The sequence below is a fragment of the Apus apus genome, chromosome 3 (genome assembly GCF_020740795.1).
Source record: "Apus apus isolate bApuApu2 chromosome 3, bApuApu2.pri.cur, whole genome shotgun sequence".
NCBI classification, from domain to species: domain Eukaryota; kingdom Metazoa; phylum Chordata; class Aves; order Apodiformes; family Apodidae; genus Apus; species Apus apus.
Window position 1 is genome coordinate 26,924,445 of NC_067284.1, and position 26,558 is coordinate 26,951,002.

The window sequence follows — 26,558 nt, forward strand, 5'->3', positions numbered from 1 at the left end:
AGAAATACACATCCAAAGAGTTAGGACAGAGCCTAAAATACTGCAGTGTAGTTGTTGCTTGCAGTTTTTGTATTGCTTTTGTTTTCTGCAGTGTACTGCTATCAGTTGCATATAGGTTACAAAGTAGTTGTAAACCTGACAATCAGCATTCATTTTATCTCCAAACATAAACACAAAAGCTTTTGAAACATCTGCCTAATGTACTGCCCTCAGGGGGAGACAACAAGAAGGAATAGGTCATCTTTGGTATGGAAATAGTAATGCCAGCAAAAGTGTCTCCAGAGCAAACGTCATGCTAGCAGATGGAAATGGATCAGAAGATCTCTTCCTGATAAAAACCAAATAAACTGCTCAAGTACTTTTGGAATACAGTAAGAATCACCCAATAATTATTTTATTATTTTTTTTTAAAAAGGCTATTAACGTGAATTTAATGAAGTCATATAACTGTCTGATCTTCAACTTTCATGGTTTTCCCCTCCTATTCCCATATTGTATGCTTACTTCAGATTGAGAGTGCTTTTGGCCCTGTAAGGACTAAAACATTTATAGATTTCACTAGCTTAACCTTTGTCAACGTAGAAAAGATATTTTTTCATGAGTTTACTTTCAAGAGTTTACTCCCATCTGTAGCAGAAGCAGAAATGTCAGCCAGTCATCTTCCTACAGATTAAGAAAAGCTTTTTAAGCCCCTACTACTAACAACCATCCTTTCTAGTAAACATTGTTTTGTATTTGCCATCCGTGCATGAACGTTTGCAGTTACCCCTTTCTTGACCCTGTTGTGCTGCAGTCAGTACAAGCTAAGCTTCTGCCCTAAAGCACATCTGACACTTTCATTTGAATTACCAGCAAAACTTGAGCAAATGTGACTTACCTCATTCAGAAGAGAATGTGTTAGCAGAGGCCCTTAATACAGTCCCTGATCTTGTAGCTGTACTACTGATCAGCATGAAAACAGATAGTAATCAGCAGAACTGGCTTTTTGTTCTTTCTTTCAAATGTGGTGTTATACTCAGAGGCTATAAAACCTGGCCTTTGCAATTATTACTACTTCTTGGTAAATAAGAATGACCATAACTAGAAATGCCTTTAAAATAAGACTGGAGAGAGATTCTGTCCATGCTATTGAAAGTCACCTATAAATAGTCCTGCTAAATTCCTGTTAAGACTACCAAAAAGATAAAAACCATCCACATCCCATAAACGTGTGTAAGATCCCTGTGCTCTGTGTTTGGTGACATAACCCATGCAACTTCAAAATACACAGTGACAAAATAAAAGGTGCATTTACAACAAAGGGTGATAGATGTGAAAGTGTTTGTGAACCACCTACCCATATGAGACACACTTTGTCCTAAAAAAAACAGAGTAAGTTTGTCAGTAACATCTCATTCAAATTTCTCTTCTAACAGCCGTTCTGAATTATAAAACTTTTAGAGGAATATTTCTGACAGGTATGCCTGTTGGTATTCTCCAGGAAGCGGAGGCCATTCAGTTGAGCGAAAGGTGTTCTACTTTAAATTCTTCAGTATGAAACTGAAACTGAAGTAATGAAAATTGGACCATAGGAGCCCAGATCTGTGTACTTTCTTCCTCTACTCAGCATGTATCATTCCTACTGAAGGTTTCACAATGGATTGCTCTTACACTGAAATTTTTCTTGCAGGATACCAGAGGAAGTAGATTGTGCTTCAACCAGGAGCAGCCAAAGGGAATTTCCTTTTTGGTCCAGCCACACAGTAATGAAGTTTCCTGAGACTCTTCTAAACTGAGCAGATTCCATACTAAACTGATTTGCACCACTCCAGAACACCCAGAAGCTACTTGTCAAACTTAATCAAGATCTACATTTTCTCTGTAACAACTGAGGAGCAGAAGGCAACCTTGTCAGTCTAGTGAATCTAACCCAATATTTCAATCAGTATTATTAATAACTTTTTTTTTTTTTTTTGTACTGCTGCAGCAAACGAGATCAAAGGAGTTGATTGCTGAAAATATGTGCCTCATTCAGGAAGTAAGAAGTTTAGTTGTATGGAATCATACTTACTAAGGGCTGCCTGTACTGTTATAGCCTCTGACTCCTGTGAATTTTCGCTGAATCCTACAGCATTCACAGCTTTCACACGGAAGACATACTGCTCTCCAGTTTCCAAACCATGAACAACAAACCTGGGTTAAATAAAAATATCACCCCATATTAGTATATATTTTACAGGAACCATTCTGTGCTGTAACATGACATCTTGGCAACAATGAGAAAGCTCAACTTCATGAACGCTTCACTAAGAAAAACATTTCCATGAGGGAAACTATGCTATAATGATGAGATGTAGTACAATATAATTGGATGGGACACTGCAATAAAAGTCACAGTACTCATTTACCTTGCTAATGCTGATGTACAGGGTCAGATAAACTATAATACACTCAGTCTGAATTTTGGCTTTCTAAATTCTAATCTGTTCTGGGAAGGGACTGTATTTTTCATTGTATTTTCACAGTCACTATCAAAAATAGCTTTCAGTTTTGATCTGAGCTTCTAGGTAATTATTGCAGCACTATTCAGAATTATTCTATTGTGGGATATGTTCACATATGAAGAAGTGAAATCTTTTTCTTATTTTTGTGCTGACCCAATCCCTTTGACCAATAATTAGTCTCTACATTTTCTCTGATCAAATTATTTGACTGCTTGATCAAAGGATTCAGCAGAATAGTCACCCAAAATTAATTAATCAGTGACAAAATACACCAAACAACTTGATGTACTTGTTATATACCCCTAAGAAAATATAAATCGCACATCTAAACTTTGCATTTGGTGAGATTCCAATAAAAGTAAGCATCATTGTCACAAAGGAAATTATTTGAAGAATCACATAATTAAGTGTGATATTTTCAGAAGGGAGTAATAAAGCATCAGAAATAGACAGGGCTTCCGTCATCACAATGGAACTAGAAACAGGGGCTACTGTCCTTTACTTATAGATGTAGCAGATCAGGAAGCCGTGATGTTTCCGGAATGGGACATAGTGGCAGACATGGCCTTATAATGTTCATGGACTATGGGACTCCAGGAGGAAACACTCTGGACACCTTTTGAGTTCCCGCTCCTTCTTGTACTCTTCATCAAATGCATCAGGTCTGTTTACCTCATAACATAATTCAGACTTTAAGAAAGGATAGAGTCATGTCTCTAGAACCTGTTTTTACTACCCAAAGTCATGGAATAGATAAAAGATGCTTCTCTTCAGAGGAAAAAAAAACAAACAAACAACAAACAAAAACCACAACAAAACAACTCTGCAGACTGTTTTTCTTCACATTCCTCACCCTCCAGGGTAACATGATTGCTTAGAACACAAACTGACTTAAAACTTTGCTACCTCCCCAAAATCCAGAAGTATTGTCAATACCTGTTATATTTAATAGGTTTATGATTACTAGGTTCCCAGCGATTTGATCCCACCACAGAATAGTCAATGTAGTAGCCATATAAATCCTCTTCCTGTTTTGGCTTGTCCCACTGAACTACAACCGATGTTTTTGTATTCCTTGTGGCCACTACCTGACCAGGTACAGATGGGACAACTAAGAAAAAGAGAGAAAACATATATTATTATGGAATACATAAAAATAAAAGTAAGCTGAGGTAGGTGCAACACTGTATGCTTTTATCATATTTAATCATTTCAGCTATGACTTTTCCTACCATGTTAATATTGCTATATGGTATATATTTTAGTATATTATATTTATTTCACAATAAATCTGGATACTACTGTGTATGTGTGTATAAATATATTTCTTTTTCTATTTGTTTGCTTAGATTAAACTTACTCTAAGCTATGAGGCTCTATACTTGTCTGATCTTATATAGGTTTTCTGAGGAGTGACTTATAGAACATATTTTCAAATATCAGTGTGAATAAAGGCATACAGATATGAAAATGTTCTCTCTCAAATGTTCTCTCAAAAATAGGAAGTTTATGTATAGCTTATGTCCCTGTAGCCCTACTGCACCTTTGAGAAATCCACACAAATTGTAGACATATGGTATCATGATTATTAAGAAATACTCTCCCATTTAAATAATGTCAGCCTTAATTCAGAAAAGGACAGCTTTTCAGGACAACTTTAAGCATATGTTTGAAGACTAAATGTTTAGCTAGACAGCTAGATGGATTTCTCAGAGGATTGATTGCAAGGGTTGTCTAGGGATCATCTAGTCCAATTTATCACTGAGAGTGGGATTATCACCAACTCTAAGACGGATTGTCAGTCATGGGTTTGTCCAAGTCTTGAAAACTTCTGACAATGGAGATTTCACATCTTGCACAACTTCTTCTATCATTGCACTCTTGCACCTTTTTCACTAAGACAGTATGTCCTACCTAAATTTACTAAGCTAAATTTCTGGCTGTCACCTTTTTTTTTTTTTTTTTTGTCATCAGGCATTGCCACTAAACTAAACAAGCCCAGCTACCTTCACCTCTCTTCACAGGTCACAACCTCTAGTCCTCTTGCCCCCTTGGTTGCCATCCAGTGAACCTCTCCAGTTCCCTCTACATCCATCCCGTTAGATTAAGGGAGCCAGAACTGGAACCAATACTCCAGGTTCAACCTCAGCAGCACTAAGCAGAAGCAGACAAAGCTTCCTTCAGTCTGTTTCCTCCAGTTCTCCCACTGTAGCATAGTTCACATTTCATTCACTTGCAGTGAAAATTCATTGTTGGTTTCTATTGATCTAAAAACCCTGAATGTGCATAAATAGAACCAGAAAGATCTTAGTAAGGAGAAACACACAGTCTGTATACTGTGAAATATCTATCTGAGCTTTCATAACGTAAGGAACTAAGACAGTCTCTCTGCTTTTCATGATAAGTTAAGAGAATCATCCAGCACTTGCCTATTGGAGTAATTTTATTTTCCTCAGTTTGAAATATTGAAGTACAAGCAGCATGAAACAAAAGAAAGGCAGATTTTTTTGCATCTAGTCTTTCAGGAGTTACTGAATAACTACACCCCTCTGAAACGGCAAACTGAAAGCATTTGAAAAGATTGAAGTCTCTTTGCCCAATTCAACTGAGCCTCTGATCAGTGGCTGGCAGAGTCCTGAAAATTACTCATCTCACCCCAGTGCAGACAGTCCATAGCTGGGTGCCATGGGGCAACTTATGGCAACATCAGCCAATTTATACTCATGGCTCCAGTTGTCACAGTGAGAGCAGAGACATGTAGAGCACCTGTAGATACCTACGTAGAACCACCTAAATTTAGATGTTAATCTCAAATTGAATAATCTTTTACCACTCAATTCAATTGCATAATATTAAGTGTCATTTTGGATGGCCTAGGGTACGCCATGCAACTTCTAGTTTCTGCTCGAGAGAAAACCACCCATAATTGCAGTGTAATGATTGCCACTCCCATGAAGCTGTCTCAGCTATCCTCAGGAATATTAAATGACACTACATACAAGCAACTAAGAGGAGCCATATGCATCTGATGTATTTTAGCTGAGGTGGTAAACTCCATCTCTGAAAATCCTCCTGCAGTTTCCCTTTAAAACAGCATATTCAGCTTTCTGCTTCCAGATATACCTATGATTTATTCTGAACATCTTGCATTAACCCCTAAGGGATAGCCTATTTTCTGTACTAAGTGAAGTAAATACAGTATTTTTCTTCTCTACCTTGGGGAATGTTAAACGGTTTGAATAATTTATATGCATTAATTAAACATCAAATCAAGAATACACAGAAGTAAAATGTTTTAGTTCATCATTTATAGTTACAGATCAAGCTAGAGGTGATGAATTATATTTTTTTTTAAATATAGTAAATATTAAGAAGGCTGTATCTGTCAACATTTAGATAACTACTGTATATCAGACATTGTAAATATGTCTCACACTTCTAGAAAAGTACTATTAGGATATATGCTTTTAAGGTGACAGCTGTCAAAACAAGGGGCTGTTACATGTGACCTCTGCAAAACTGCAAGAGCAAACCAAACATTTGAAGAACACGATCAATAACCACTCCCTAAATTCTCACTTGTGTTTTTGGATGTGGTCCCAAGATACAGATTTCATTTTCATCTGGAAAGTTACCACTGAATATGTAGATATATCTTGTCTTATCCTTGAAATCTATTCATCACAGGAATTCTGCAGCAGCAGTATTTGCAACTCAGAATACTAAGAAAGAAGTGAAAGGCAACCTTATCTAGCTGAAACTGTAGGGAATTAGGTAGTCTATAATTACCTGAGCCAGACAATATGATAATCTAAGTTAGCGATTAACCTCTATTACCTTTTTTTTTTGACAAGTCACACAAATAGAGCACTCTGAAGATGGAATAACTAAAATTAATGTAACTTTTAAACTATTATTTGTCTTAGCATGGAGACATGATCATGAGGAAAACTTTGGAACGCTTTCAAAATTTAGCATCTTGGTCTTTTTGAAATCCTTCACAGTATAGAACACAAATCAATTCAATTACTATTCTTGCAACTGCATTAATCTAATTACAAGGAGAGTTGTCTATTTCTATTTTGTAAAATATCAATTGTATTTAATACTAATGCCTTACAATTAATGCCTTACCAACAGTTTCTTGTGGTTGAATAGGTTCTGTGATTTCAGATGGATCACTGATGCCATGCTTGTTTGCTGACAAGACTCGGAAAACATATGATTTTCCTTCTGCAAGGTCAAACACAGCATAGCGAGGAGATTTTACTGCAACCTGTGCATTGACTCTTTGCCAGCTTCCACTGCCAACCATGGACTACCAAAAAGACACCAAAAACAACAACAAAAAAAAACTGTGAATCACTTCTGTGAACTGTCAAAAAATGAACATATTGCTGAATTGCATCTGTCATGAATTTATTTAGGAGATTTAAGAGAAGAATCACTCTGAAATGCCTCTCTTTAACACATGCAAATTTCTATTGCTCATGCATTCCATTACTCTACAAAAAGGTCTGAACACTTTCCTGTCTCCCTACCTGTCTAGACCTCAATACATGTACACGTAAACATACAGCTAGCCTTCAGTTAGGGCCATGACTGTCAACTGAAACTGGTGCCAAAAGAATTATTCTCTTGTCCTGCAAAACTCACTTGAACACCCAAAGATTTGGTAAAAAGCAACCAAGTCCTAATCCAAATTCTGCAGAAAGCAAGAGAGCAGGATCTTACTTTACTCACTGCTTTATCTTTATATATTCTGCCTCTAAAAGCATTCATCAAATCAAATAATTACTTTTGAATATTGTCAGTGCAGAAGCTGAGCTAATCATAACCACAACTGCAAATGCAAGAGAGCCAGCAAACCAATCCTCTGAGAGAAGTCTGCTGTCCATAAGGTTCCCCCGATAAACTGTTGACCCAAAACAAAACTTAGTCATGGAATCTTTCAGCAAATTTAGCAAAATCCAAGTACCCAGTAAATAGCTTGAATAAAATTTCCTTCAAGCACAGAGACAGGCATAAAAATTAAATGTTTTAAAAATTTTGGAACCAAGAATCTGGGAACAAAGCCCAATAGACTGTAGACTTCTTGGAGGAAGAACAGTGTTTCATGTGTTCTTAGAAACTACCCTGTATATAATGAGGCCTACTGTAGATAAATAATAAAAATGAAAACAGTTGGAACCTATATATAAAAATCTGTTTCATATATACTGAACCCACCTAGTGCTCTCAACAGAAAAAAGAAACATAATATCAATTTTACTCATAATAAAAAAGATTGAAAACATAAAATAAACTTTATTTTGTCATATATTCCATTTTCTTCCACAAAAACATTAACTGTTGCATTTCATTTTCACAGAGGAAAGAATCAACACCACATTTTATTCTGTAGTTTGATTTGATTATCTGTTAAATTGTTTTTTTAAGGAAACATTGCTCTAGAGCATAGAGAACTTCTTGCTATGTTGTTTCTTGATACCTTTAAATATTCATTTTTATTCTCCAAGGCTGAGTCTTCTTTATTTTAAATAAATTAACTAGAAATTGTGCTTTTCTAAATTAACAGATGACTGTGGAAAGCAAAAAACAAACATTCACCTATGAACTGACTGAGCTATTAATATATATAAGATTTAATATGCAAAAAGATTTTAGATACAGGTATTAATTAGTATAATGAACCTTTTCTAATAATAGCCTTTTAGTCCTCATTCTCATTTTCCTTCAGTAATTTTGGCATTTAATTAAGACTTGTTTGTTCATCATTGTCATTGTTTTATATAGTTTCTGGAGCTATATAAAGCTATTCCTGTAAAACAAGCAGTTACATATATTTTCCAATTCATACTTAGAATTAAATTCAACTAACCAAGCGTAGGTGTCCACTCAATGGAAATGTACATCTGAATTTTTTAGCAGGGCTATTTATGTACATACTGGGAACAACAAGATACTTTCACGCCAAGAGTTGGTTAGGAATAAGTAGAGGAAAACACGCTATTTTATTGCATAGGGAAAAAAATAGATACATATTTCTATATAAACTTTCATTACTTCAATATGAAAGAGAGAGTAGGGGAAACCATGGACATGCTTGCTGGAAAATTCAAACAGTGACTGGATTTCACTTTACACCTATTGGTTCAAACATGGATGATAAAGAATGTAGAGGCAGGCTATCAATGTCTTTTGAAGCAGAGATTTTGATGTGACTGAAAAGAAAAAGACGTGAAGGGGCTGTAAAAAGAGAAGTGATGCAAACAGAGTGATTGATTGGGAAATTAACTCTGGAGGAATGTGCTGAAAGAATATGAGAAGAAAACAAAAGGCATGGTAAGGGCCTGAGAAAAGGCCATCACAATATTCAAGACGCAAATTGGATATGTGGCAGTTTTATGGACAGTTTTAATGCTTGTGGATTGTTAAGAAGGGGCATATGCTAGAAGCATAATTCATAAAAACTAAGTGTAGCTTGACATGTAAGAGTTGTAGAGGTCAGGTATGAGGCCCAATTTACCTACTGTAGCAAAAAGGAAACATTATGACCTCTGTCTGTAATCTAACATACCTAACTTAGAAGTCTGGCTTGGGGATGTATGTGTCTATATCTTAGTAGCTTAGATAGGAGAGAACAAACCTCCCCTACTGTGATCACTGAAGTCTCTTGTCAAGTCAAAGGGAAGAGGGAGGCAGCCATGAAGACTCCTAGGGAGCAGTGAACCTGAGACAGGCATCTGTCCCTCTGCTGACCTTTACAGGAATAAATTGGAAATGTCAGGGTATAGCAGAGGGTGCTGTAAGCCTGCAAAAATGAAGGTGAGGATCAAATTATGAATCACTGTTTATTCCTTGCTCTACCACAGGATTACCAGAAACTTGCCTTCCATACAGTCAGACTGCAAACTTCCAGTCTGGCCTGTAGGACTCTCAAATCTTAAGATGTTTCTTTTCCATTAAACTGCTACCTCACCTATGTAGTTTGTTCTCATTTTAGACAGCAGTAAGGAAATAGCCGAGGCACCCTTTTCCCTCATTAAATAGTGTAATAAGACATTTGATTGTTCATGCTTCTCTAACATTCTATTATCAAATCTTGCAAGACCTCAGAAAGTGTTAGTTTTATTGTTCCTTCTGTAGTTCTAAAAATAAGTTGAATGTAGTTGCACACAGCAATGAAACACCTTACAGCCAAATGCCACTGTACAGTACAGTACCTTCTCAATGAAATATGTCAGTGGCTCCCTGCCACGGGGAACAGGTGGATCCCAGCTGAGTACAACATATGTTTTGCTGATTTCTGAGGCATGTACATTGGTGGGAGGGCCTGGAATCTGAATATCGCCTGGAAGAGTAATAAACATACCGAGTGTTAAGCAGCACATTAACCCCTAGGTCAGCACTCATGCTACAGCTTGTCTTTTTTAACTCCCGCCCCATGTAGGGCACTGCTCAGCTAGTAGGGGCTACAATATTATCTGTGCAGTTCACTTGCTCATTTCAATTAAATTTTGAGAAATGAAGCATCAATATTAAATGTTAGTTACTTAATTTTTCAGTAAAAGCTAAATATGCCCCCTGAAAACCTGTACATTTGTCACACTTCTTTGATCACATTTGAATTACATCTGTTGTGAAGAATGCCTTGGAAAAAACCTATTCACTATATGCAAATAAGAGATATTTTTTCATGAAAGACAGAAGTCTTATTATTACACGAAATTATACTAGAAGAAGATATCTGAAAGGGAAGTACAGTAAGGAGAAAATCAAGTTAAAACAAAGCAGAAAAGGAATAAGAACCTATTAGCAATATATCCTGCAAGGGGATGGTATGACTAGCTGAATAGTGTAAAGCACTTCTAAAAACTGTGGATCAGAGACATAAAAATATGTCACCAGCCCTCTGGTGACTCCATCAGTTGGTGTGACTGATCAAACTTCTCTTCCCACTCACCCTGAAGGGTTGCCAGGAATGTGAGGTAGGACTTGTGTTCCCTGAGTCTAGCTGGAGGAAAGCAGCATGGGCCTTTTATGGTCATGCTCACCCACCACAGCAGGAGAAGCTGGATTTGCTATCAGAAGGTTTATAATGATGTAAACCAGGATTAGACAGGAGAGGCTTGGACCTATGATGGACAGCTCCAGGCACAGCTACACAGCCCTGCAGAAACATCCTCTTGGTAATAGGCCATAAATAGTAACTCAGCAGATACCTACAAATATTTTATTTTTATTGCTTGCAATGGAGAAAGAGAAAGTTTTATTCTTTTAAGGTATGTTTTGCCACTTCTCAGGCCATCAAGGAGCATATATCCTCTAAATGCTCAGGACTTGACATTAAAAGAGAGAAAAATGTTTCAATACTAATCTCTAAATCATGGAAGTGATGTTTTAATGGTTCATAAACATCTGTAGAACCAACCAGGCTCAAAATGTACACTGCATTTATTTCATCATAAGTTTCCCAGCCAAAACCAGACCTTTTTAAAAGCAAGCTGACATAGCCAAAGAAGATTTCTTTTTCCCAATGCTTTTTATATTTGATTCTTACAAATACACTTTTTATTGAAGAAAGGCACGTGAATCAACTGAGATTAAGACAAAATTGCCAACATTCAGTCAAGAAAATTACAATAATCCTTCACAGCATAATGCTTAAAGTCAAAAGGTTTCCAATTGTTCTCACATAACTGAATTTCGACATGTTTTCTTACATACTTGAAAAACCCAGACAAATTTTGTAATGATACAAGATGAAGGTACAGCCTCCTCTCTCAGAATGGAAGGTCATGTGGCACTAAAAAAGAAATCAATTTGTGATCTCTGAGATCACTTTTTCATAAATGGTTCCAAATCTTGTATATGAAAGTAAATTATCTAGATAAACAATGGTATTTAGATATTCATACTCCTTTATTAAATACACACCTTCCTGAAACAGAAATCCAAATATCATTATTCATTCTTATGCCAGAGTGGCCGTTTAACATTTTGGATCATTCTCAGGCAGTGCTGAGAGTAGGAGTATGTTCTTCGAAGACCAGGAAGCAAGACAAATGTATACTGAACCTCAAATATGATTGTACTCCTGTAATATCCACAAAAATTCATTTAGGGTACCATTGTAAAAATTGAAAAATTTAATCTGTCCCACTTGTGCACTGAAGAAAACATTCAATGTCTGACTCTCCTTCGAACTACACCTGTTCTCAGGTGGTTTGTCTTTTACTATGCTATTATATGAGTTACAGTTTTATAACCTTTGTGGAAGAGAGTTGGCAAAAGTGTTCTTTTTTACTGCTTAGCTATTATAGTCAACTCTTTTAACAGTTTAAGTGAAAAGATCATTATCCTAGCCCTCAAAAAATCACAACATAGAGAAATAACCAAAGACAGAAGAAATTCAGGCTTAATCTCAAAAGCTGGAAATTATTCCATCAGTGCTCCTGAGGAAAAACAGTATTTAGTGCATAATCTTAACCTGAAGAACAACCTCTCTATTCACCCAGGTATATTAATGTAAGAATTTGCATGGATTGCATAAGTTTTTATGAAAATAGAAATAACTTGCTCAGATCATCAAATTCAGTCCAAAAAGCTATTATTTAGCTCCCAGAAGGAGAGAAGGGAAACGTGGGTGATCAAATACAAGGTTCAGCTGTTTAAACTCAGCTTAGTGCCAGCCAAAAGCAAAAAGATGAAATCTTGTCAGCACATAATTAAAGTAGCACTGTTGAGGGTGGAATTTTCTCCATCGTCGTCATCCTTTTAGACCTCACCTTTCACTTGTGTTCTCTCTTGCAAGCCAGAATATCTGTCTTTATTTACTATTATTAAAAGCTTATTCACTAGGTGAATTTCTTTCAAGCTATGTTTTTAATTACAATGCTAAATTTCTGGGATATAAACAGATAGACTGAAATAACAGAAATGCTGCATACCTTCAAGGTCATCCTTCCTGATCACAATCTTTCGTCCTTCATCCACATGAATAGCTGTTAATCAAAATATTAAATTAGTTTCTTGAAGTAGTTGAATATGTTTACAAATATTGCAAGTTACTGTTCATCAGCTGTTCAAAAGCCTGTATACCTCTATTTCTACGACCCTGTTATTAAATCTTTCCACAGACAGAGTGAACTCAAAGTCACACACTACTTCATTCACTTTCATAAGAAAATAGAGTATGATATGACAGTACTAAAAAGCAGGAATCATACAGTAGATGGATTCAATTCTGTGGCAGATTGTATAATAAATTCGACTTTTTTATAGGAATTAATCATAAAAACCAATGGAAACATAGCATATTCAACTCAAATTTCACAAGCAACATTGAGGTAGGGCTCCGCAGTCTTCGTTATGAGTTTAATTCCTCTCTGAGTAAAAGGAGCACACAAAATAGAAAGTGTGCAAGTACATGATATATAGAATCTGCACAGGGGCTTAGAACAAGGCTAAATCAATAAAACTACTCCCCAGAGCCAGGCAGCTTACTCTATTTATGGAGAAGCTCTCATAAGGCTCCTTTACTGTCTGCAGTGGTCTTGAGTGCAAGACCAGCTTTCAGAAAGAGCTTGTTCATTAGACTGACTTTTTCCATCTGCTAGAAAAGTCACAGTATCAGAGATCCCCCAACATGCAGCATGAGGCTTTGTGCCAGTATTAGCACTTTACTGAGAAAAAAAGATGTAGAAAAATACAAGAGGCTGCAGGCCAGTGAATTCATATGACATTTTTTATACTTCTCTTTAACTAAACCAGACATATTCAATAGCTTTATTAAAAGCTGCTACCAGCAAACATAATGGTTAATAGGATCTGAGTATCTATCTGAGATACCCTCTATCTCAGATATCCTGTATCTGAGGGTCTGAGGATCGATCTTCCCCTCAAGCTTCCAGGGCATATTAGCTCTTCTGAAAACGTTGTTCCTTTTGATAATGAGCATCTATCTTTAAAGCTAAGCAAAACTAGCCATTATTTAGAGTCCCAGTTCCTGCCAAATTGTCTATATGGACCTTGCCATTATAACTACATTACCCACCTTGAAATTAGTGAGATATTCGATCAGAGAAAGAAAGAAACTCTGCTCTTTAAGTTAACTAAGAAAACAGAATTAAAAAAAAAAAAAGTAGGAAAAAAATAGTGATCAAATATTCAACATCTGTTCCAGCCTTGCATAACCTACTTTGTGTTCTCTCCAGGTCAACAGGGTCAAGAGCTGCAACTGGTTCAGACACTCGAGAAGGCCTGCTAATGCCAGCACTGTTCACTGCTCTCACACGAAATATGTAAGATCGTCCCTCGTAAAGACCAGTCACAGGATACTTGCAGATTTTTACAGGAGCATCATTGCACTGGACCCAGTTTTCCAAACCTACTTCACATCTTGGAGTAGCAGAGGATAACATTTATCAGTATCATCCCACAATAAATATACACCATCCCACAATAAATATACACCATCCCACACATATCAAGTCAGAACCACAGAAGTCATCCTCACTAAGTTGAGGAACTAAACCATACACCTTATAAATGAAAGTCACACACTTCATACACTCTTTCCTTTGATTTGACAACCAATTCCCACCTTGCTCATATTTATTCATAACGTAATTGCAAAGGTCACTTTTCTTGCATGGTTTCTGGCCTTTTCAACTCCCTCTGCTTCCCTTCTACTTGGTTCTCTTCTGTTATCTAAATAACAAGTTATTCACTTCTATTTTTAACACGCACCTCCACAGAACATGCTGAAATTGCAACATGCACCTAATATTTTCCATCTCTTTCTTGTTATACTTTTCAGCAAGCATCGCTGTGCTTTTCCCTTCAACCATGGTTGGGTCACAGAGTGTAGGAGGCATCAATAAGCAGAGTTAGGTCCTCATACTGGTTCCTTTGTGTGCACACTTCTGTTTTGTGTCCCACCACTACAACCTTTTGTGGAGAAGACTGCCTTTTGTCCTGACAGTACCAGGAAAAATAGGGTCATTATTAAGAACATGTTGGTGCTGCAGGAATCCAAGAAAAATGTCAAAAGGCACGGCGGATTAGATTATCCCCAAAACAGGTGAAATGCTCCCATGACCTATATACTGCACAAATTTGATAAAAATGGTAGAGACCCCAGTACTTAAGTTAGTTCCCTCATACTGACTGCCATTCATAAGCAAACATTTTTCAGCAGTTCTCAGACAGTTACCTCTGAAATAGACCAAATTACAGGGTAGCAAATACCAATGAGCTGCAAATGTCGCTTTTAAGTGTAGAGCAGTATATGAAATTATTTCAGTAATGTTTTAGCTGATTGACAGTTTCAGTAACTAAGGATCAGATGTTCTGCTCTGACTACAAGGGGCAAGCATGCACTTCAGTGGAAGAGACATGCAAAATAGCACTTGGATCTCCTGATCCTGGGCTGCCTGCACTGAGATGAAATTCCAATAAAGTCCAAAGCAGGAGAGAGGTCTGCCATTCTGATTTAAACTACCAGTTCCTGGGAACCCATGCCCTGAGCTTCTGCTGTACCACAGTTAAGGCAGAAATTAAAAGATAAGATAATAAATCCTAGATTTCAGTTTTTGCAGTATACATGTTAAAGAGACTAAAGAGACTATTTAAGGTGTCCATGGATTCTGGGCTCTATAAATAAAATATTGCCAGGGCTCATCCTCTGCTTTGGCCACATCCACACTCCTGAACACTTTTCATGTCTGATAAAGTGTGGCTGCCTTCAAATGATTACAGGGAATGGCCCCTGGCCCTTGCTAACTCCCAGATTGTGCTCAGAATTGCCTAGGAAGGTACTAGATCATCTGGACTAAAAGTTTGCCAGGGAAAAATCTAGTAATTTAACACAGTAGGCAACTGAGTGCCAGTGCCTAGGGTCTGTAAAACTATATCTAAAGAACCCACATATTGAACAATATAATGGTAGGGGTTCTTTTTATTTGGTATATACAAGATTTTGCCAATGAACACAATTAAATAAATCCCAGTGTTTACATACTTGTCAACAAAATATCCAATGACAGGGCTTTCACTCGTTGTGTTTGGTGGTTTCCAGGTAACAATAACATAGTCTCTGTTAGCATCATGGCATTTAACATCCATCGGTGCCCCTGGTGCTCCTGCAATCAATGCTTCAGCATCTGGATAACAAAGAGAAACAAATCAGTTTTTACCCTGCCTCCTCTGAAACCTACCACAAAGACAAAAGGGAAGATTTTCAGCTCACTGTGCTATTTGTTTATATGAATGGGAGTCTAAAGATTTCATTACAGATTAATTCATTGCACTAATGAACCAGGCCCATAATGTCTTTAATTCCACATAGATCAAAATGTTCATGGATCTTTCTGAGGGCAGAACAGCATTTTAGGCATCAAACACTCATTACTTTTCATGAGAATTAAAAGCCCAGCTACCCCATGTGTTTTTGATGCTCTTTGCCACTGGAAGTTGCAGCTTGGTGATGCTGATGAGATTAAAGAACACAGTAAAGAACGTGTAGCTGAGGAAAATAAAACTCTTCAGGAATAATAAAAAAAAAAAATGCAAATTCCTGGTATATTTCTAAGGCTAACATTTATTTAAACTCTTACAATACCAACAGGCATAAGTAATCAATGTTCCACCATTAAAATACCTTTCAGACATAGTATAAAATGTACAATTGAGGTACTTAAAATTGACCCACCACTACAATAAAAACTTCTAGAAAAGTTGTTGTACATTAGTGGGCCTTTTTCACCTGGACATTTTCTTTCTGAGAAGTCAATTGGGAAACAGTAAGCTTTAGCAATTTGTTTCTAATGAGATCAGGGTTGCAGAGTGCCTCGTTCAGGACACGTTGCAAAACTGATGAAGCCCTTGCACTAGTCATTGCTTTCTCTAGCTCTTCAGGAAAGAAAATGTTCTCAGGAGCCTGCTCCTTTTGAATCTCCCCACTCATGTAAGGTGACTGGTTTTTCTAGCAGAGACTATGTAAGTCAAAGGACTATGTAATACCACAAGGCTGCATTTCTTTTGTACTTCAGTCAACACCTGGGATTGTTTAATAAAACTAATCTATCTACTTCTCTTTTCAATTTTTCCCCAAGAAACAGACAAAAAGTTCACCTCTGACAAACAGGTATGCACTGTATTCGCTCACTCCACCCTTTGTAACCATGCGCAGTGTATATAAACCTTCATCATCTTTATTCAGATGGGTAAAGGACAGAGCTGCCTGGCCTTCTCCAAAATACAGCTTTGTCCACTTGGAGTCCTTTATCAGCACATCTGAAAGAAAATACACATTACTATGCTGGCCAGAACAACATACATCCTAGTGCAACTCTGTGCTATTCAGGGGCACAAACTAACATTTTTACCAGCTTTATTCAGAGTGATGGTGCTTTGATGCAAAGAAAACTCCATAGAGTAAGATGCATCTTTCCAAACTTATTTCATAGGTGAATTTCAGAGATTATGAGGTCTCAGACTACCCTATGCAGTGAGGTAGAATTAGTGTAGTGGGAAGAAGTAGTGTGTAGTAAGAACAGAATTTCAATCAGTGTAATTTTTAATACATTCACAAAGAAAAATATTTTTAATGTTTCAAAACAATGATGTGAAACGTGCCATGCTCTGTAATGAATTCAGGGTGGGACTTTGTTGCATTCCTTACAAATTTTGCTACCTCTTCAGGTCATATGTCAGATTACCCAATTTCTTCCTCCAAGTTTAAAGACCTGATTTCACTTTAATCTGAAGACTGCTATTAATATGCACCAAATTTAAATCGTCAAAGCATGTCTGTTGAACAGTGAATAAAATCAAATTTGAATCTCTCAGGGTGAGAGGTGGTGACCCATGATTAATGCAAATTAATCTGATTGCCTTGTGAAACCAGAGCTAAAGAATTAGCAGGATATTTTATGCTAGTTGAGGGACTTGCTCATATCAGTCTTTTTAATAATTGATTGGATTCGTTTTTATTTTTAACTCCCTCAGACCTATACCATACTAATTTGTTGTAATCAAAGCAGCAGACCTGTATTTAAAGGAGCTGAATATCTAGAAATGTTTATTGTTCTATTGCTTAAATACACTTCAGAGCAGGTACTCAAACAATTGCAAAGGAATCAGTTTCCCCACTTAGGAGCTGAATTGCATAAGAAAGTCTAAAAAATGACACACATTCAGATAATAAAGCACTTGGAAGACACACTACTAAAACTTACTGCAGTAAGTTATATAATCACCTAAGCATACAGCCGTTTTCTGAGAAGCTTACAAAGTAAATTAATTCATATTTCTTCCCATGAGATCCTTAATCATTAAATCCTTTCCTAGAAAATCTGCATGTCCCCTTTCTGTCATGCATGTCACAATAGTACTTAGTGTAGAGAGACATGAAATAGCTTAAATGAAATCAGAAAATATCTTCACCTAGAAACTTTAACCAATGTTCATGAAGAAAAAATGAAGTTGAGTGATCAGCACCTCTGAAAAGGTCACTTATTTAGACTCCAAGCTTGATAGAATGGTAGACACTCTAGTTTGAATATATAGAAACTACAGGCAAGCCTGTGTTGTCTAGTAAGTTCAGAAACACCCATTTCCACCTTTTACCTGGTGTACCTGAGACCAGAAACTGTAGAGGCAGTTATGTTTGGTAAGAGCAGAAAAACTTTTGTCCTTGACACAGTGTTCTCTGTCACTTCTTCCATATTGCACCAAATAATGAACCTGCAGAAGACTAACCCTCAAAGGCAGTGCGACTCAGGCCTCACATGCTGTTTTCAGGACATGAGATGAGACTCTTTTCCTAAAACATTACTCTCCTGAAAATTCATATAAAGGGTAGGGAATTGCTATATACTGAAGCTTCTCATTGTGTGGTTTTTTCTGCTGAAATTTCAGCTAAAGTCTGGACTCCATGATTTTTCCCTCTGAATTCAATTATTTTCTTCTGGATTACAGTATAAATGGCTGCAGAATGCTGATGCAGATAGCTTTATAATGTCAACATTATGTTAGATATCAAGAACAGAAAGCTCCTGTTACCAGCTGAACTCATATCCAGATTAGATACACATTCCTGAAGTATTACTTTGATTCAGTTCTTTCAGAATCTTAAATTGTTCTAAGTGGGCCATTAATTATAGACAACATATTCATGCTTGTCAAATCCCAAACCACTTCAGAGGATTTGATTCAGTTGACTCATATGCCTTTAGGAGCTTAGTAGACATGCTTAATAAGGCTCACTCGTGTGAAGCTTATTAATGCTGAATAAACACATATTTCTCTTGTGTATAATTATTAGAGTTAAATCATACGTATCCATCTTAAGGCTTTAGTTGTAATTATTTGATTAAAACAAACTGAATTCTTTTTTAAAAAATAGTTTGTCTTAACACAAGACTAGAATTAAGTAATACCTCCCCAAAAAAGTCAGAATGTCTAAAGCACACTATGTTATTAAATTCTTAAGCTTCTCATTGTTTACAATTACGCATTTCCTCCAGAGACTCAACACAGGGAATTGTAGCACATAGCAAAGGTTCATAGTGCATGACCTTCTGCTGTTTTGGAGAACAAGTTCTGTCAGCTGAAGCACCTGTACACCTCTTGGAAATATTGTGATCCATGAATGTGCAACAAAGGACAAAAATAAGCTTGTTTGCATCATCTTATGTCCTGTAACATAGGTAGAATAATGGGATGAAATCCTACCTGATTCACTAGGCAAAACATACTGGCTTCAAAGAGATCAAATTTTCATCTCAGGTTTTCACAGAGAAGGTAAACTCAAGTCAAATGAGGGCAAAACCAAAGAGCATAATATTATTACATATCAAGATGGAATTATCTTAGCATCATGAAAGGTTACACTGAAAGTGCCATAAGCTTTTGTTCACCTGTCCGTAGTGCAAGAACAATTCATGTTAGATGGAAAGTGAAATTATATAGGGCATTCCTTGAAAATTAACAGATTGTCATAGCTGCCGTTCCAAATCCAAAATTTCAGAGGTTTGGCACTTTGAAAAACTAAGCCCAGTAGGAGACAAATTAAAGGTACCATTGAAACTGATGGCTCACCTTAGAGTGAGGTGAGCAATTATTTATAGCAATTACAACTACCTTTATATTTCAGTGGAATGGAATATGGGTTCAAGGATGAGACTTAGATTTTAGATTATTCACCAAACCACCAAACAAAAATCGTAATTTTTGTTTTAGTAATATCCAATAGTTCCATCACAAGGAAGGATCCACAGTGACAGATAAATAGGAATGAAAATGTAAGCAGCAGTCTGTTCCCTGAAGGACTGGATGCAAATCTATGTAGAACTTATATGTACATGAAAAGAAAAAAAGAAAAAAAGAAAAAAAAAAAAAAAAAAAAAGGCATAACCAGCAGCAAAGAAAACCATTCTTTTTCTGATTTTCCCAATCCTGAATTTTCTTGACTGCCTTATTAATCTTTCTGTCACTTCTTATTTACTTTGTCAGTTATGGAAATTTCTGCTAGCTTGTCTGGGACCAGTACAAACATCAATCTTGAGAGTCTGCCATTCTAAAATGAGGTCTCCTTGGGGAAAGGTCTCACCATTCATAAACAATCAAGGCTCTCCTAAAATCTTCAGGCAGAATAATTACTTTAGAAATCTACACAGAGCTTGCAGTTGGTGAACAGTGATGAGCTAAATATCTAAAATAGCCTGCAATTTGTTAAACGCTAAATAGTTTGTTTCATGTTTCAAGGCCTTTTTTCAGGTGTGGTGAACAAACACTACTCATGCAGAGTCTGTGTACCATCCATCAGAGTGTATAGCATGCTTCAGTTAGGAACGCTTCACTTGGCATAGCATAGTTTTTCACTGACAAAAGTGGCAAGGAAAGCAACCTACCAACATGGTATTTAAACAGCAGAGCACAGGCATATGTTTCAGGTCTCACTCCTATAAGTATTTCTGAACTATACATTACATTGATTTTAACATCAAATTCACAAAAAAATACTGGAGCAAGATGGAAGTGGAGGCCCACATGTCAGTGTTTCAAACTTTAACTTTCTGCTCTGTGAGTATTCTTCAGCTCAGTGGTCACTGCATTCAATTATGAATCATAGCCAAATCCAAGAAGTGAGTTTGGATCTCCACCTTGTCAGTAAATTATCTATTATGTTATTAGATAATATGAGATTAGAGCCTGTTGATGTAAGTGTGTGCTCAAGAAAATGTTAGCCAAGTCACTTAACTGAAAGAGAGTGCACAACTAGACATATTTGTTTGCTCTGTTCCAAATTTATTTTTGAGAATCTCGATTTAAGGCTGATCTGTGTCCTCAGTGTTTCCTCCACCATTTTCTAGGTAGCTTCTATTCAATGTACTAACTTACCATCTCTATACCACTCAGCACGAGGTCGTAATCTTTTAAGGTCTGGGGTGATCAACATAGTACACTTCAGGGTCAGTGTTTCACCTTCAGTTCCAAAGGTGACTCCAAACTTCTCCAGAAACTGGACATCAATGTGGGTGAAGCAAACATCATACGACAGTGGCACTATGCATAAGAAAAGGAAAACATCTTGACTACAGGTAGATTGTATTTGGTACAACAAAAGACTGAACAGACTATGGAGTGCTATATTATACTAAACAGTATGCTAAAAATGCAACTGGGAAAGCAAAAGCATCTGGACAGCTCCTGTTGTAGCTGAATGCTTAGAAAGCAAAGCCAGAAGCAGCAAGTTGTATCCATTATTCTTATCAGAGTACATAAACTATCCATGCAAAAAGAGAAAAATGCTTACAGTTGAAGGGCATTATCCCAGCTGGGTGAGGCTCTTCACCGTCTCTGAACCCTATAAATAAACATACAATAAACATTCCATTACATGAGCATGATATTTATTTCTCCTTTTAATCATGAAGTAGTACTTACTTCGCACAATCACAGCACAATTGGTTGATGCCTGCCCATGGACATTTGTTGCAACTGCTGAATAGGTAGCAGAATCATCAAAATCAGCTCTGAAAAGGGGGTGGAGGAAAAGAGATTATCCTTTATGCAAATACAAATCTTCTTCATTATTGATATTGCAAACCAAGCTACATCAAACCTATGGTTTCCATGTAAAGCTCTTTCCTGATGTCACACAGTGCAAGATGTGATGAAAGACAATCAGAAAGCTGGTACTGTTTTCTACTGCAGTCTTATCACAGCTTAGTGTGCAGACTGCATTAACTTGAGCAAACTGGAAATTATCTTTAGAGAATGATCAAAAGGAGATAGCTGGAGGATGCTAGTCTGGCTATTCCCTATCTGCATGTGGCCTTCTGCCTTAATCCACCTTGCCCTTTTTCCACATATTTGAAGAAAGACACTTGGAAGAATATTACATGTAATGGTTGCAGAAGTTCCCCCCTCTGGCTATTTCCAGCAGGCACTTTTTGCCTCTTTGATATTTCAGGCAGGTCAGAGGAAATGATACAAAACAAGGGAAACTGACCAAAATTGCTCATGGGCATAAATGTTTTGGCTTAATTAAGTGAGAAAACATATTTTTAATGCAAGGACAATATAATGAAAAATAAAGCAAAAACAGTTACTTATTATAAAATAGGGTCCAATTATAGACTGTCTCACTTATTAAACCATCCCTTGAAGAGTAAGTTACATTAGCAGATATCTGGCCAGATCTTAAGATACAGGTACAAACTTCAATGTCCTGGTTCTTTTCTTGTTTAAAATAAGTCAATTGGGAGAAGAACTGTCGACATAAAATTGAAGCAAAGCAGAGGAAGCCAAACTTTGTGCAAATATATATATTTGGTGAAATTAATCAAGTTTATAGTTCAAATAAACTTATTTGCTATGTTTCTAACAAATATAAGTGGCTACTGACTAAAAAAAAGTATTTTTGACCAGTTTTTGGTATGTAGAATGAGATTTCCTGAATTTTGCTGAAAGAACTTAGCTCAGATGAAGAAACAAGGTAAAATATTTAAATTTTACATTTCAGAAGGAATATTTTTAATTTTAAAAAAATCAAAATTTTCTTCCACTTCATTTTCCTAAACATTTTGGAATAAAATATTTAGGGTTTGAATGAACAAAACTTTTTTTGAGTCCTATTGAATATTTTCTTTTGAACTCTTCCATTAGCCAAATATTCTACAAATATGAGTTTAAAACAGTGTTGATTCTTCTTATTTTGTGGAATTTCTATTAGGTTGAGCCATCAGCTATTGAAAGTGCTGTCTGAAACACACACAAGTAAATCCTGCTTCTGTGAAGTTCAATTAGTAGTGCATTTAATGGAGACCATTCTGAAACTTCCAGTGACAAGATACAATGTTCTGCATATACACACTTAGTTTCCACTCTGAAGAACAAATTTCTACCTTCTTGGCAACTGTTAAATGAAAGGGATGAAATTCTGGTTGCACTTGGCTTCTGAGAGGTTATGTATCCCAGGTGTGAGAGAAGAAAGAATATGTAAAAGTGTTTTATGTGAATTGTGTAACAGCAGGCCAATCTTGGGGTTTGTAGCACCTGTGACAGGCACATGAGACAACTATTTTTCAGCTCTTGCATGTATTCTGGACAGTGTCATATCACAAAAATAATACTGTCGGCACTGTGATATCTAAAACAACTTGATGAAATCTCTGTTAAATTGAGATTTCTCTCTCTAAATGTACAGGACTAACAGCTCCTCCTGGAGGCTAATCTTCAGCCCTACATTTCACAAAAATAAAGTGGTAAAATACAGCTTATCATGCATTAATTATCAAGCCAGAAAAGTCAGTTCTAAGATTAGGCTACTTAACCAAAAAGCCTGCAGTTGGGAATGAAGCCCTTGACAGTCTGACCAGGCAAAGTAAGTCTAAAAAGAATGCAAAAAAATCAAAATACCAAGCTCTATATTAATCAAATTGTTGTTTTCAGAAATGTTTTTTAAAAATGCCAACACCTGCACACATATCTGTATAAAGATTAGCTGATTCTGGACTTGCTTGAAAGCTGACAGATTTAGCAACATCTCTTTGCATGAAATTCTTTAAAAACAGGAATTCTTTTTTTTACTAACCCAGTGTCACAGTATTTAACCTTTGGGCGATAAAATGGAAAAGTAAAGCAAAAGTGCAGTAAAACTGCAGATTCCTTTCCTAAGACATGTTATAATGTCTCTGTACTGAAATATACATAATTCATACATTTCTCACAGTCCTGTACAATACCTTGCTATAAGGAAACAAGCTAACAACAAATGAGGCATCTTAAAAAACTCTTACAAGAAGAGGCATTGTAGAACTGACTGCACAGGAACTGTAAGGCATTCCCTTCAATCTGCACTTCTTCCCTACTTTAAGGAGGTATCTAGAGTATACAGTGAATAGTACGTAGTAAATATTCTATTTAATAACATACATTATATATCAGTAAATGAAACAGTGTTAGATAATATCCACAGAAACTGGATCTTGATCACCTTAGTAGTGCTGATTCGTTAGAACAGCCCTTGGCATCCCTTGATGTTTGCCAGCTTTCCAAAAGAATTCCCAGACACTGGTCAGGAGATAGCTAGGGTCTATTCCCAAAAAAAAGTCTGGGTGTAGCTGTTCTGTCCTGAAGCACAACAGAATTAGCCCATCCCATGCCAGGAGGCCACTGTGGCAGATGATGTGTTGCATTTACTATGGCAAGCAGATTTCAGAAGTGCAGTCCCTAGGCACTAGTGGCAGATGCGTGCCAGACCTTCCAGAAGAATGGTGCACACTTAGATCTGACAGGAGATGTGCTGGGTGAGCCATGCTACAATTGTCAATGAGCAGCTGATCCATCCCTGGGCTGAACACAATGTAGGCAGCTTACAGCACCCATATCATAACTGAGTGATGAGTGCTACCCCACCATTGCTGTATGAAGCTGTTCCCTCACCTAAACAAACGATTACTTCAGGATGCTTTGCTTTTGTCAAATCCAGTTTAACAGCTCTTTAACATTTTTACAACAAGGGTAAAACAACAGCATATCTTAAATAATGTTACCTCTGACTACGACTATAAAAGAGTCGTCATCTGCTTTCAGTGTTCGTTACATGTTCCTTCAAAACAACAGATAAAACTGTCAATAGGAATTCATTTTTGTAGGAATTAAGACAGCATCCAGGATTTAAAGCATGATTTATCATTAGCCACAAGGTAGAATGAAAATAATCTAAAAATTATAGATCATGTATTCTGAACAAAAGCAAGGCCCCAGTCTGTGCTTGACCACTCAAAGCATCAGAAATTTAGGGGTGTAAGAACTGCAAAGTTGTCTCACTAAAATGAAAGAGTCTGAACGGCAGATGCCTGATGAACTTTCCAAATGGATAGATATCTGTGCTCATCTCAGTTCTCCTCTTCCTCTCATAGCCTTGCTGTCTCGTAAGGAACAGCATAACACATCTCTTGATCTTCCTGTTGGTGAGGCTATCCAAAGTATACAAAACAGAATATGATTCTAAGTCTTTAGAACAGACAGGAGATTCATGAAAGGTTTGTTTCGTTGGTTCAAAAAGTTCAATATCTGAAAGCAACTATTTGACAGTTGTTAGTGATGCAGTGAGAATCAATTTTCTCAAGGAAAACAAAAGAAAGAAGTTACTGACCAAGTGACTGACCACACTCTTAGAACATCCTATGGTTTTATGAAGAGAAACAAGGTACGTACAGCTTTTATAAACATACAGGTAACAATTTCTTGATCCAGGCACTTTCTGATGTTTAAGAGGTCCTAACAACTCTACCAAATTTCTGGAAATCACTGCTTTGAAAGTACTTTACAATTCCTTGCTATGATTTCTAACCTAACTCACTGGGAGATAAATGAAACCAGTTTAGATAGCCTAGTACTCAATGAACTGCCTTCAAATCTGGTTTCAGAAGTGAACAGGATTAGTAAGAGCTACACAAGCACATTTGCGTAATACACACTTTGAAAAAAGCTGAGCAGGATGGCAAGGCACATAAGGTCCTGACTCTCCTTCTGTGCCATGTAATACTCAGACTGAGGATTATTCTGGAAGTGATCTACTTCCCTGTAAGGTAAAACCCCTAGATTTTCTAAACTGCACTGTACAGACTGCACAGTGCATTGAGTCAAGATGACTTAGAAACAATATTTGAAGTACCCAGGAGGCAACGTGTGGTCCCTCCCAACAGTTATTCTTGCATCATGATGGAGAATGTGTTTTCCAACCTTTACAAAGGTCATTTAAAATATGCATAGAGTATGTTTAGATAGCACAGAGTGTGAGTGTAGAACTGTATCTGTCCCAAGGTACTAATACTTTTTGAGAAAATTAAATTGCTCTGAATCCACATGAGGTTCTGAAGTGGTAGTGTTTGTGCAGGGAATATTCCCCAGGCAGATATATCTGTTTAAAATGCATATATTCATCCATCTGCCTAGAGTAGATTTAAACACAGGAATTAAGAGTGAAATAACATTTTTTGCCTGAATTGGAACACAATTCAGTGCATGTCAAGAACAGGAAGCAGAACACAGTAAATTACACAGAGTTAAAATTGCCTCCTTTGAATTCAAATGACAGAATTTTCAGAGTTACAGCTGTATGACAATAAAATGTGGAAATACCCTACAGGATTACCATCTCATGTACTGATTCCCTAGACAGACTGAATCTGACTGATTCTTTTTGCTTGGTTGGGTTTTGATTTTACTGAAGAGGAGACCTCTGTCACGAGGTGCCCACTTCCTCCAGCTCCCCACTATTGCAGTTTATAGGGGACTGCGACTGAGAGCTCAGAAGTTCACAGCCCGTTTCGTTTGGGGGGTGCTGTTTGCATTTCAGGCAAGACAAAAAAGCAGAAGTGCACCATGCCTGGTGCCTATACATTCAGTGGTACAGCATGCCTGTGAAACCCTGGGAGCTGCAGTTAATCACCGGATGAACCAGGCCTCCACAGCTCCGAAGCCGTGCCAGAGGCCGGCCGCTGCCGCAGTGCTGGGGCTCTGCCCTGCTTCCTCCTACATCCAGAGTCAGGG

General features: G+C 37.0%; 1 protein-coding gene across 1 annotated transcript in view; it reads right to left on the reverse strand.

The window, feature by feature from the left end:
- Window positions 1-26,558, reverse strand: part of MYOM2 (myomesin 2) — a 76,128-nt gene that overhangs the window by 33,593 nt on the left and 15,977 nt on the right. Inside the window, exons 8-18 of the mRNA XM_051615823.1 lie at window positions 21,441-21,529; window positions 21,310-21,360; window positions 20,895-21,059; window positions 16,623-16,784; window positions 15,511-15,652; window positions 13,687-13,886; window positions 12,437-12,490; window positions 9,710-9,837; window positions 6,618-6,801; window positions 3,420-3,594; window positions 2,051-2,172 (exon numbers count right to left, since the gene is read on the reverse strand). Of these exons, the coding sequence (XP_051471783.1) occupies window positions 2,051-2,172; window positions 3,420-3,594; window positions 6,618-6,801; window positions 9,710-9,837; window positions 12,437-12,490; window positions 13,687-13,886; window positions 15,511-15,652; window positions 16,623-16,784; window positions 20,895-21,059; window positions 21,310-21,360; window positions 21,441-21,529 (1,472 nt within the window). The remainder of the gene's footprint in view (window positions 1-2,050; window positions 2,173-3,419; window positions 3,595-6,617; window positions 6,802-9,709; window positions 9,838-12,436; window positions 12,491-13,686; window positions 13,887-15,510; window positions 15,653-16,622; window positions 16,785-20,894; window positions 21,060-21,309; window positions 21,361-21,440; window positions 21,530-26,558) is intronic.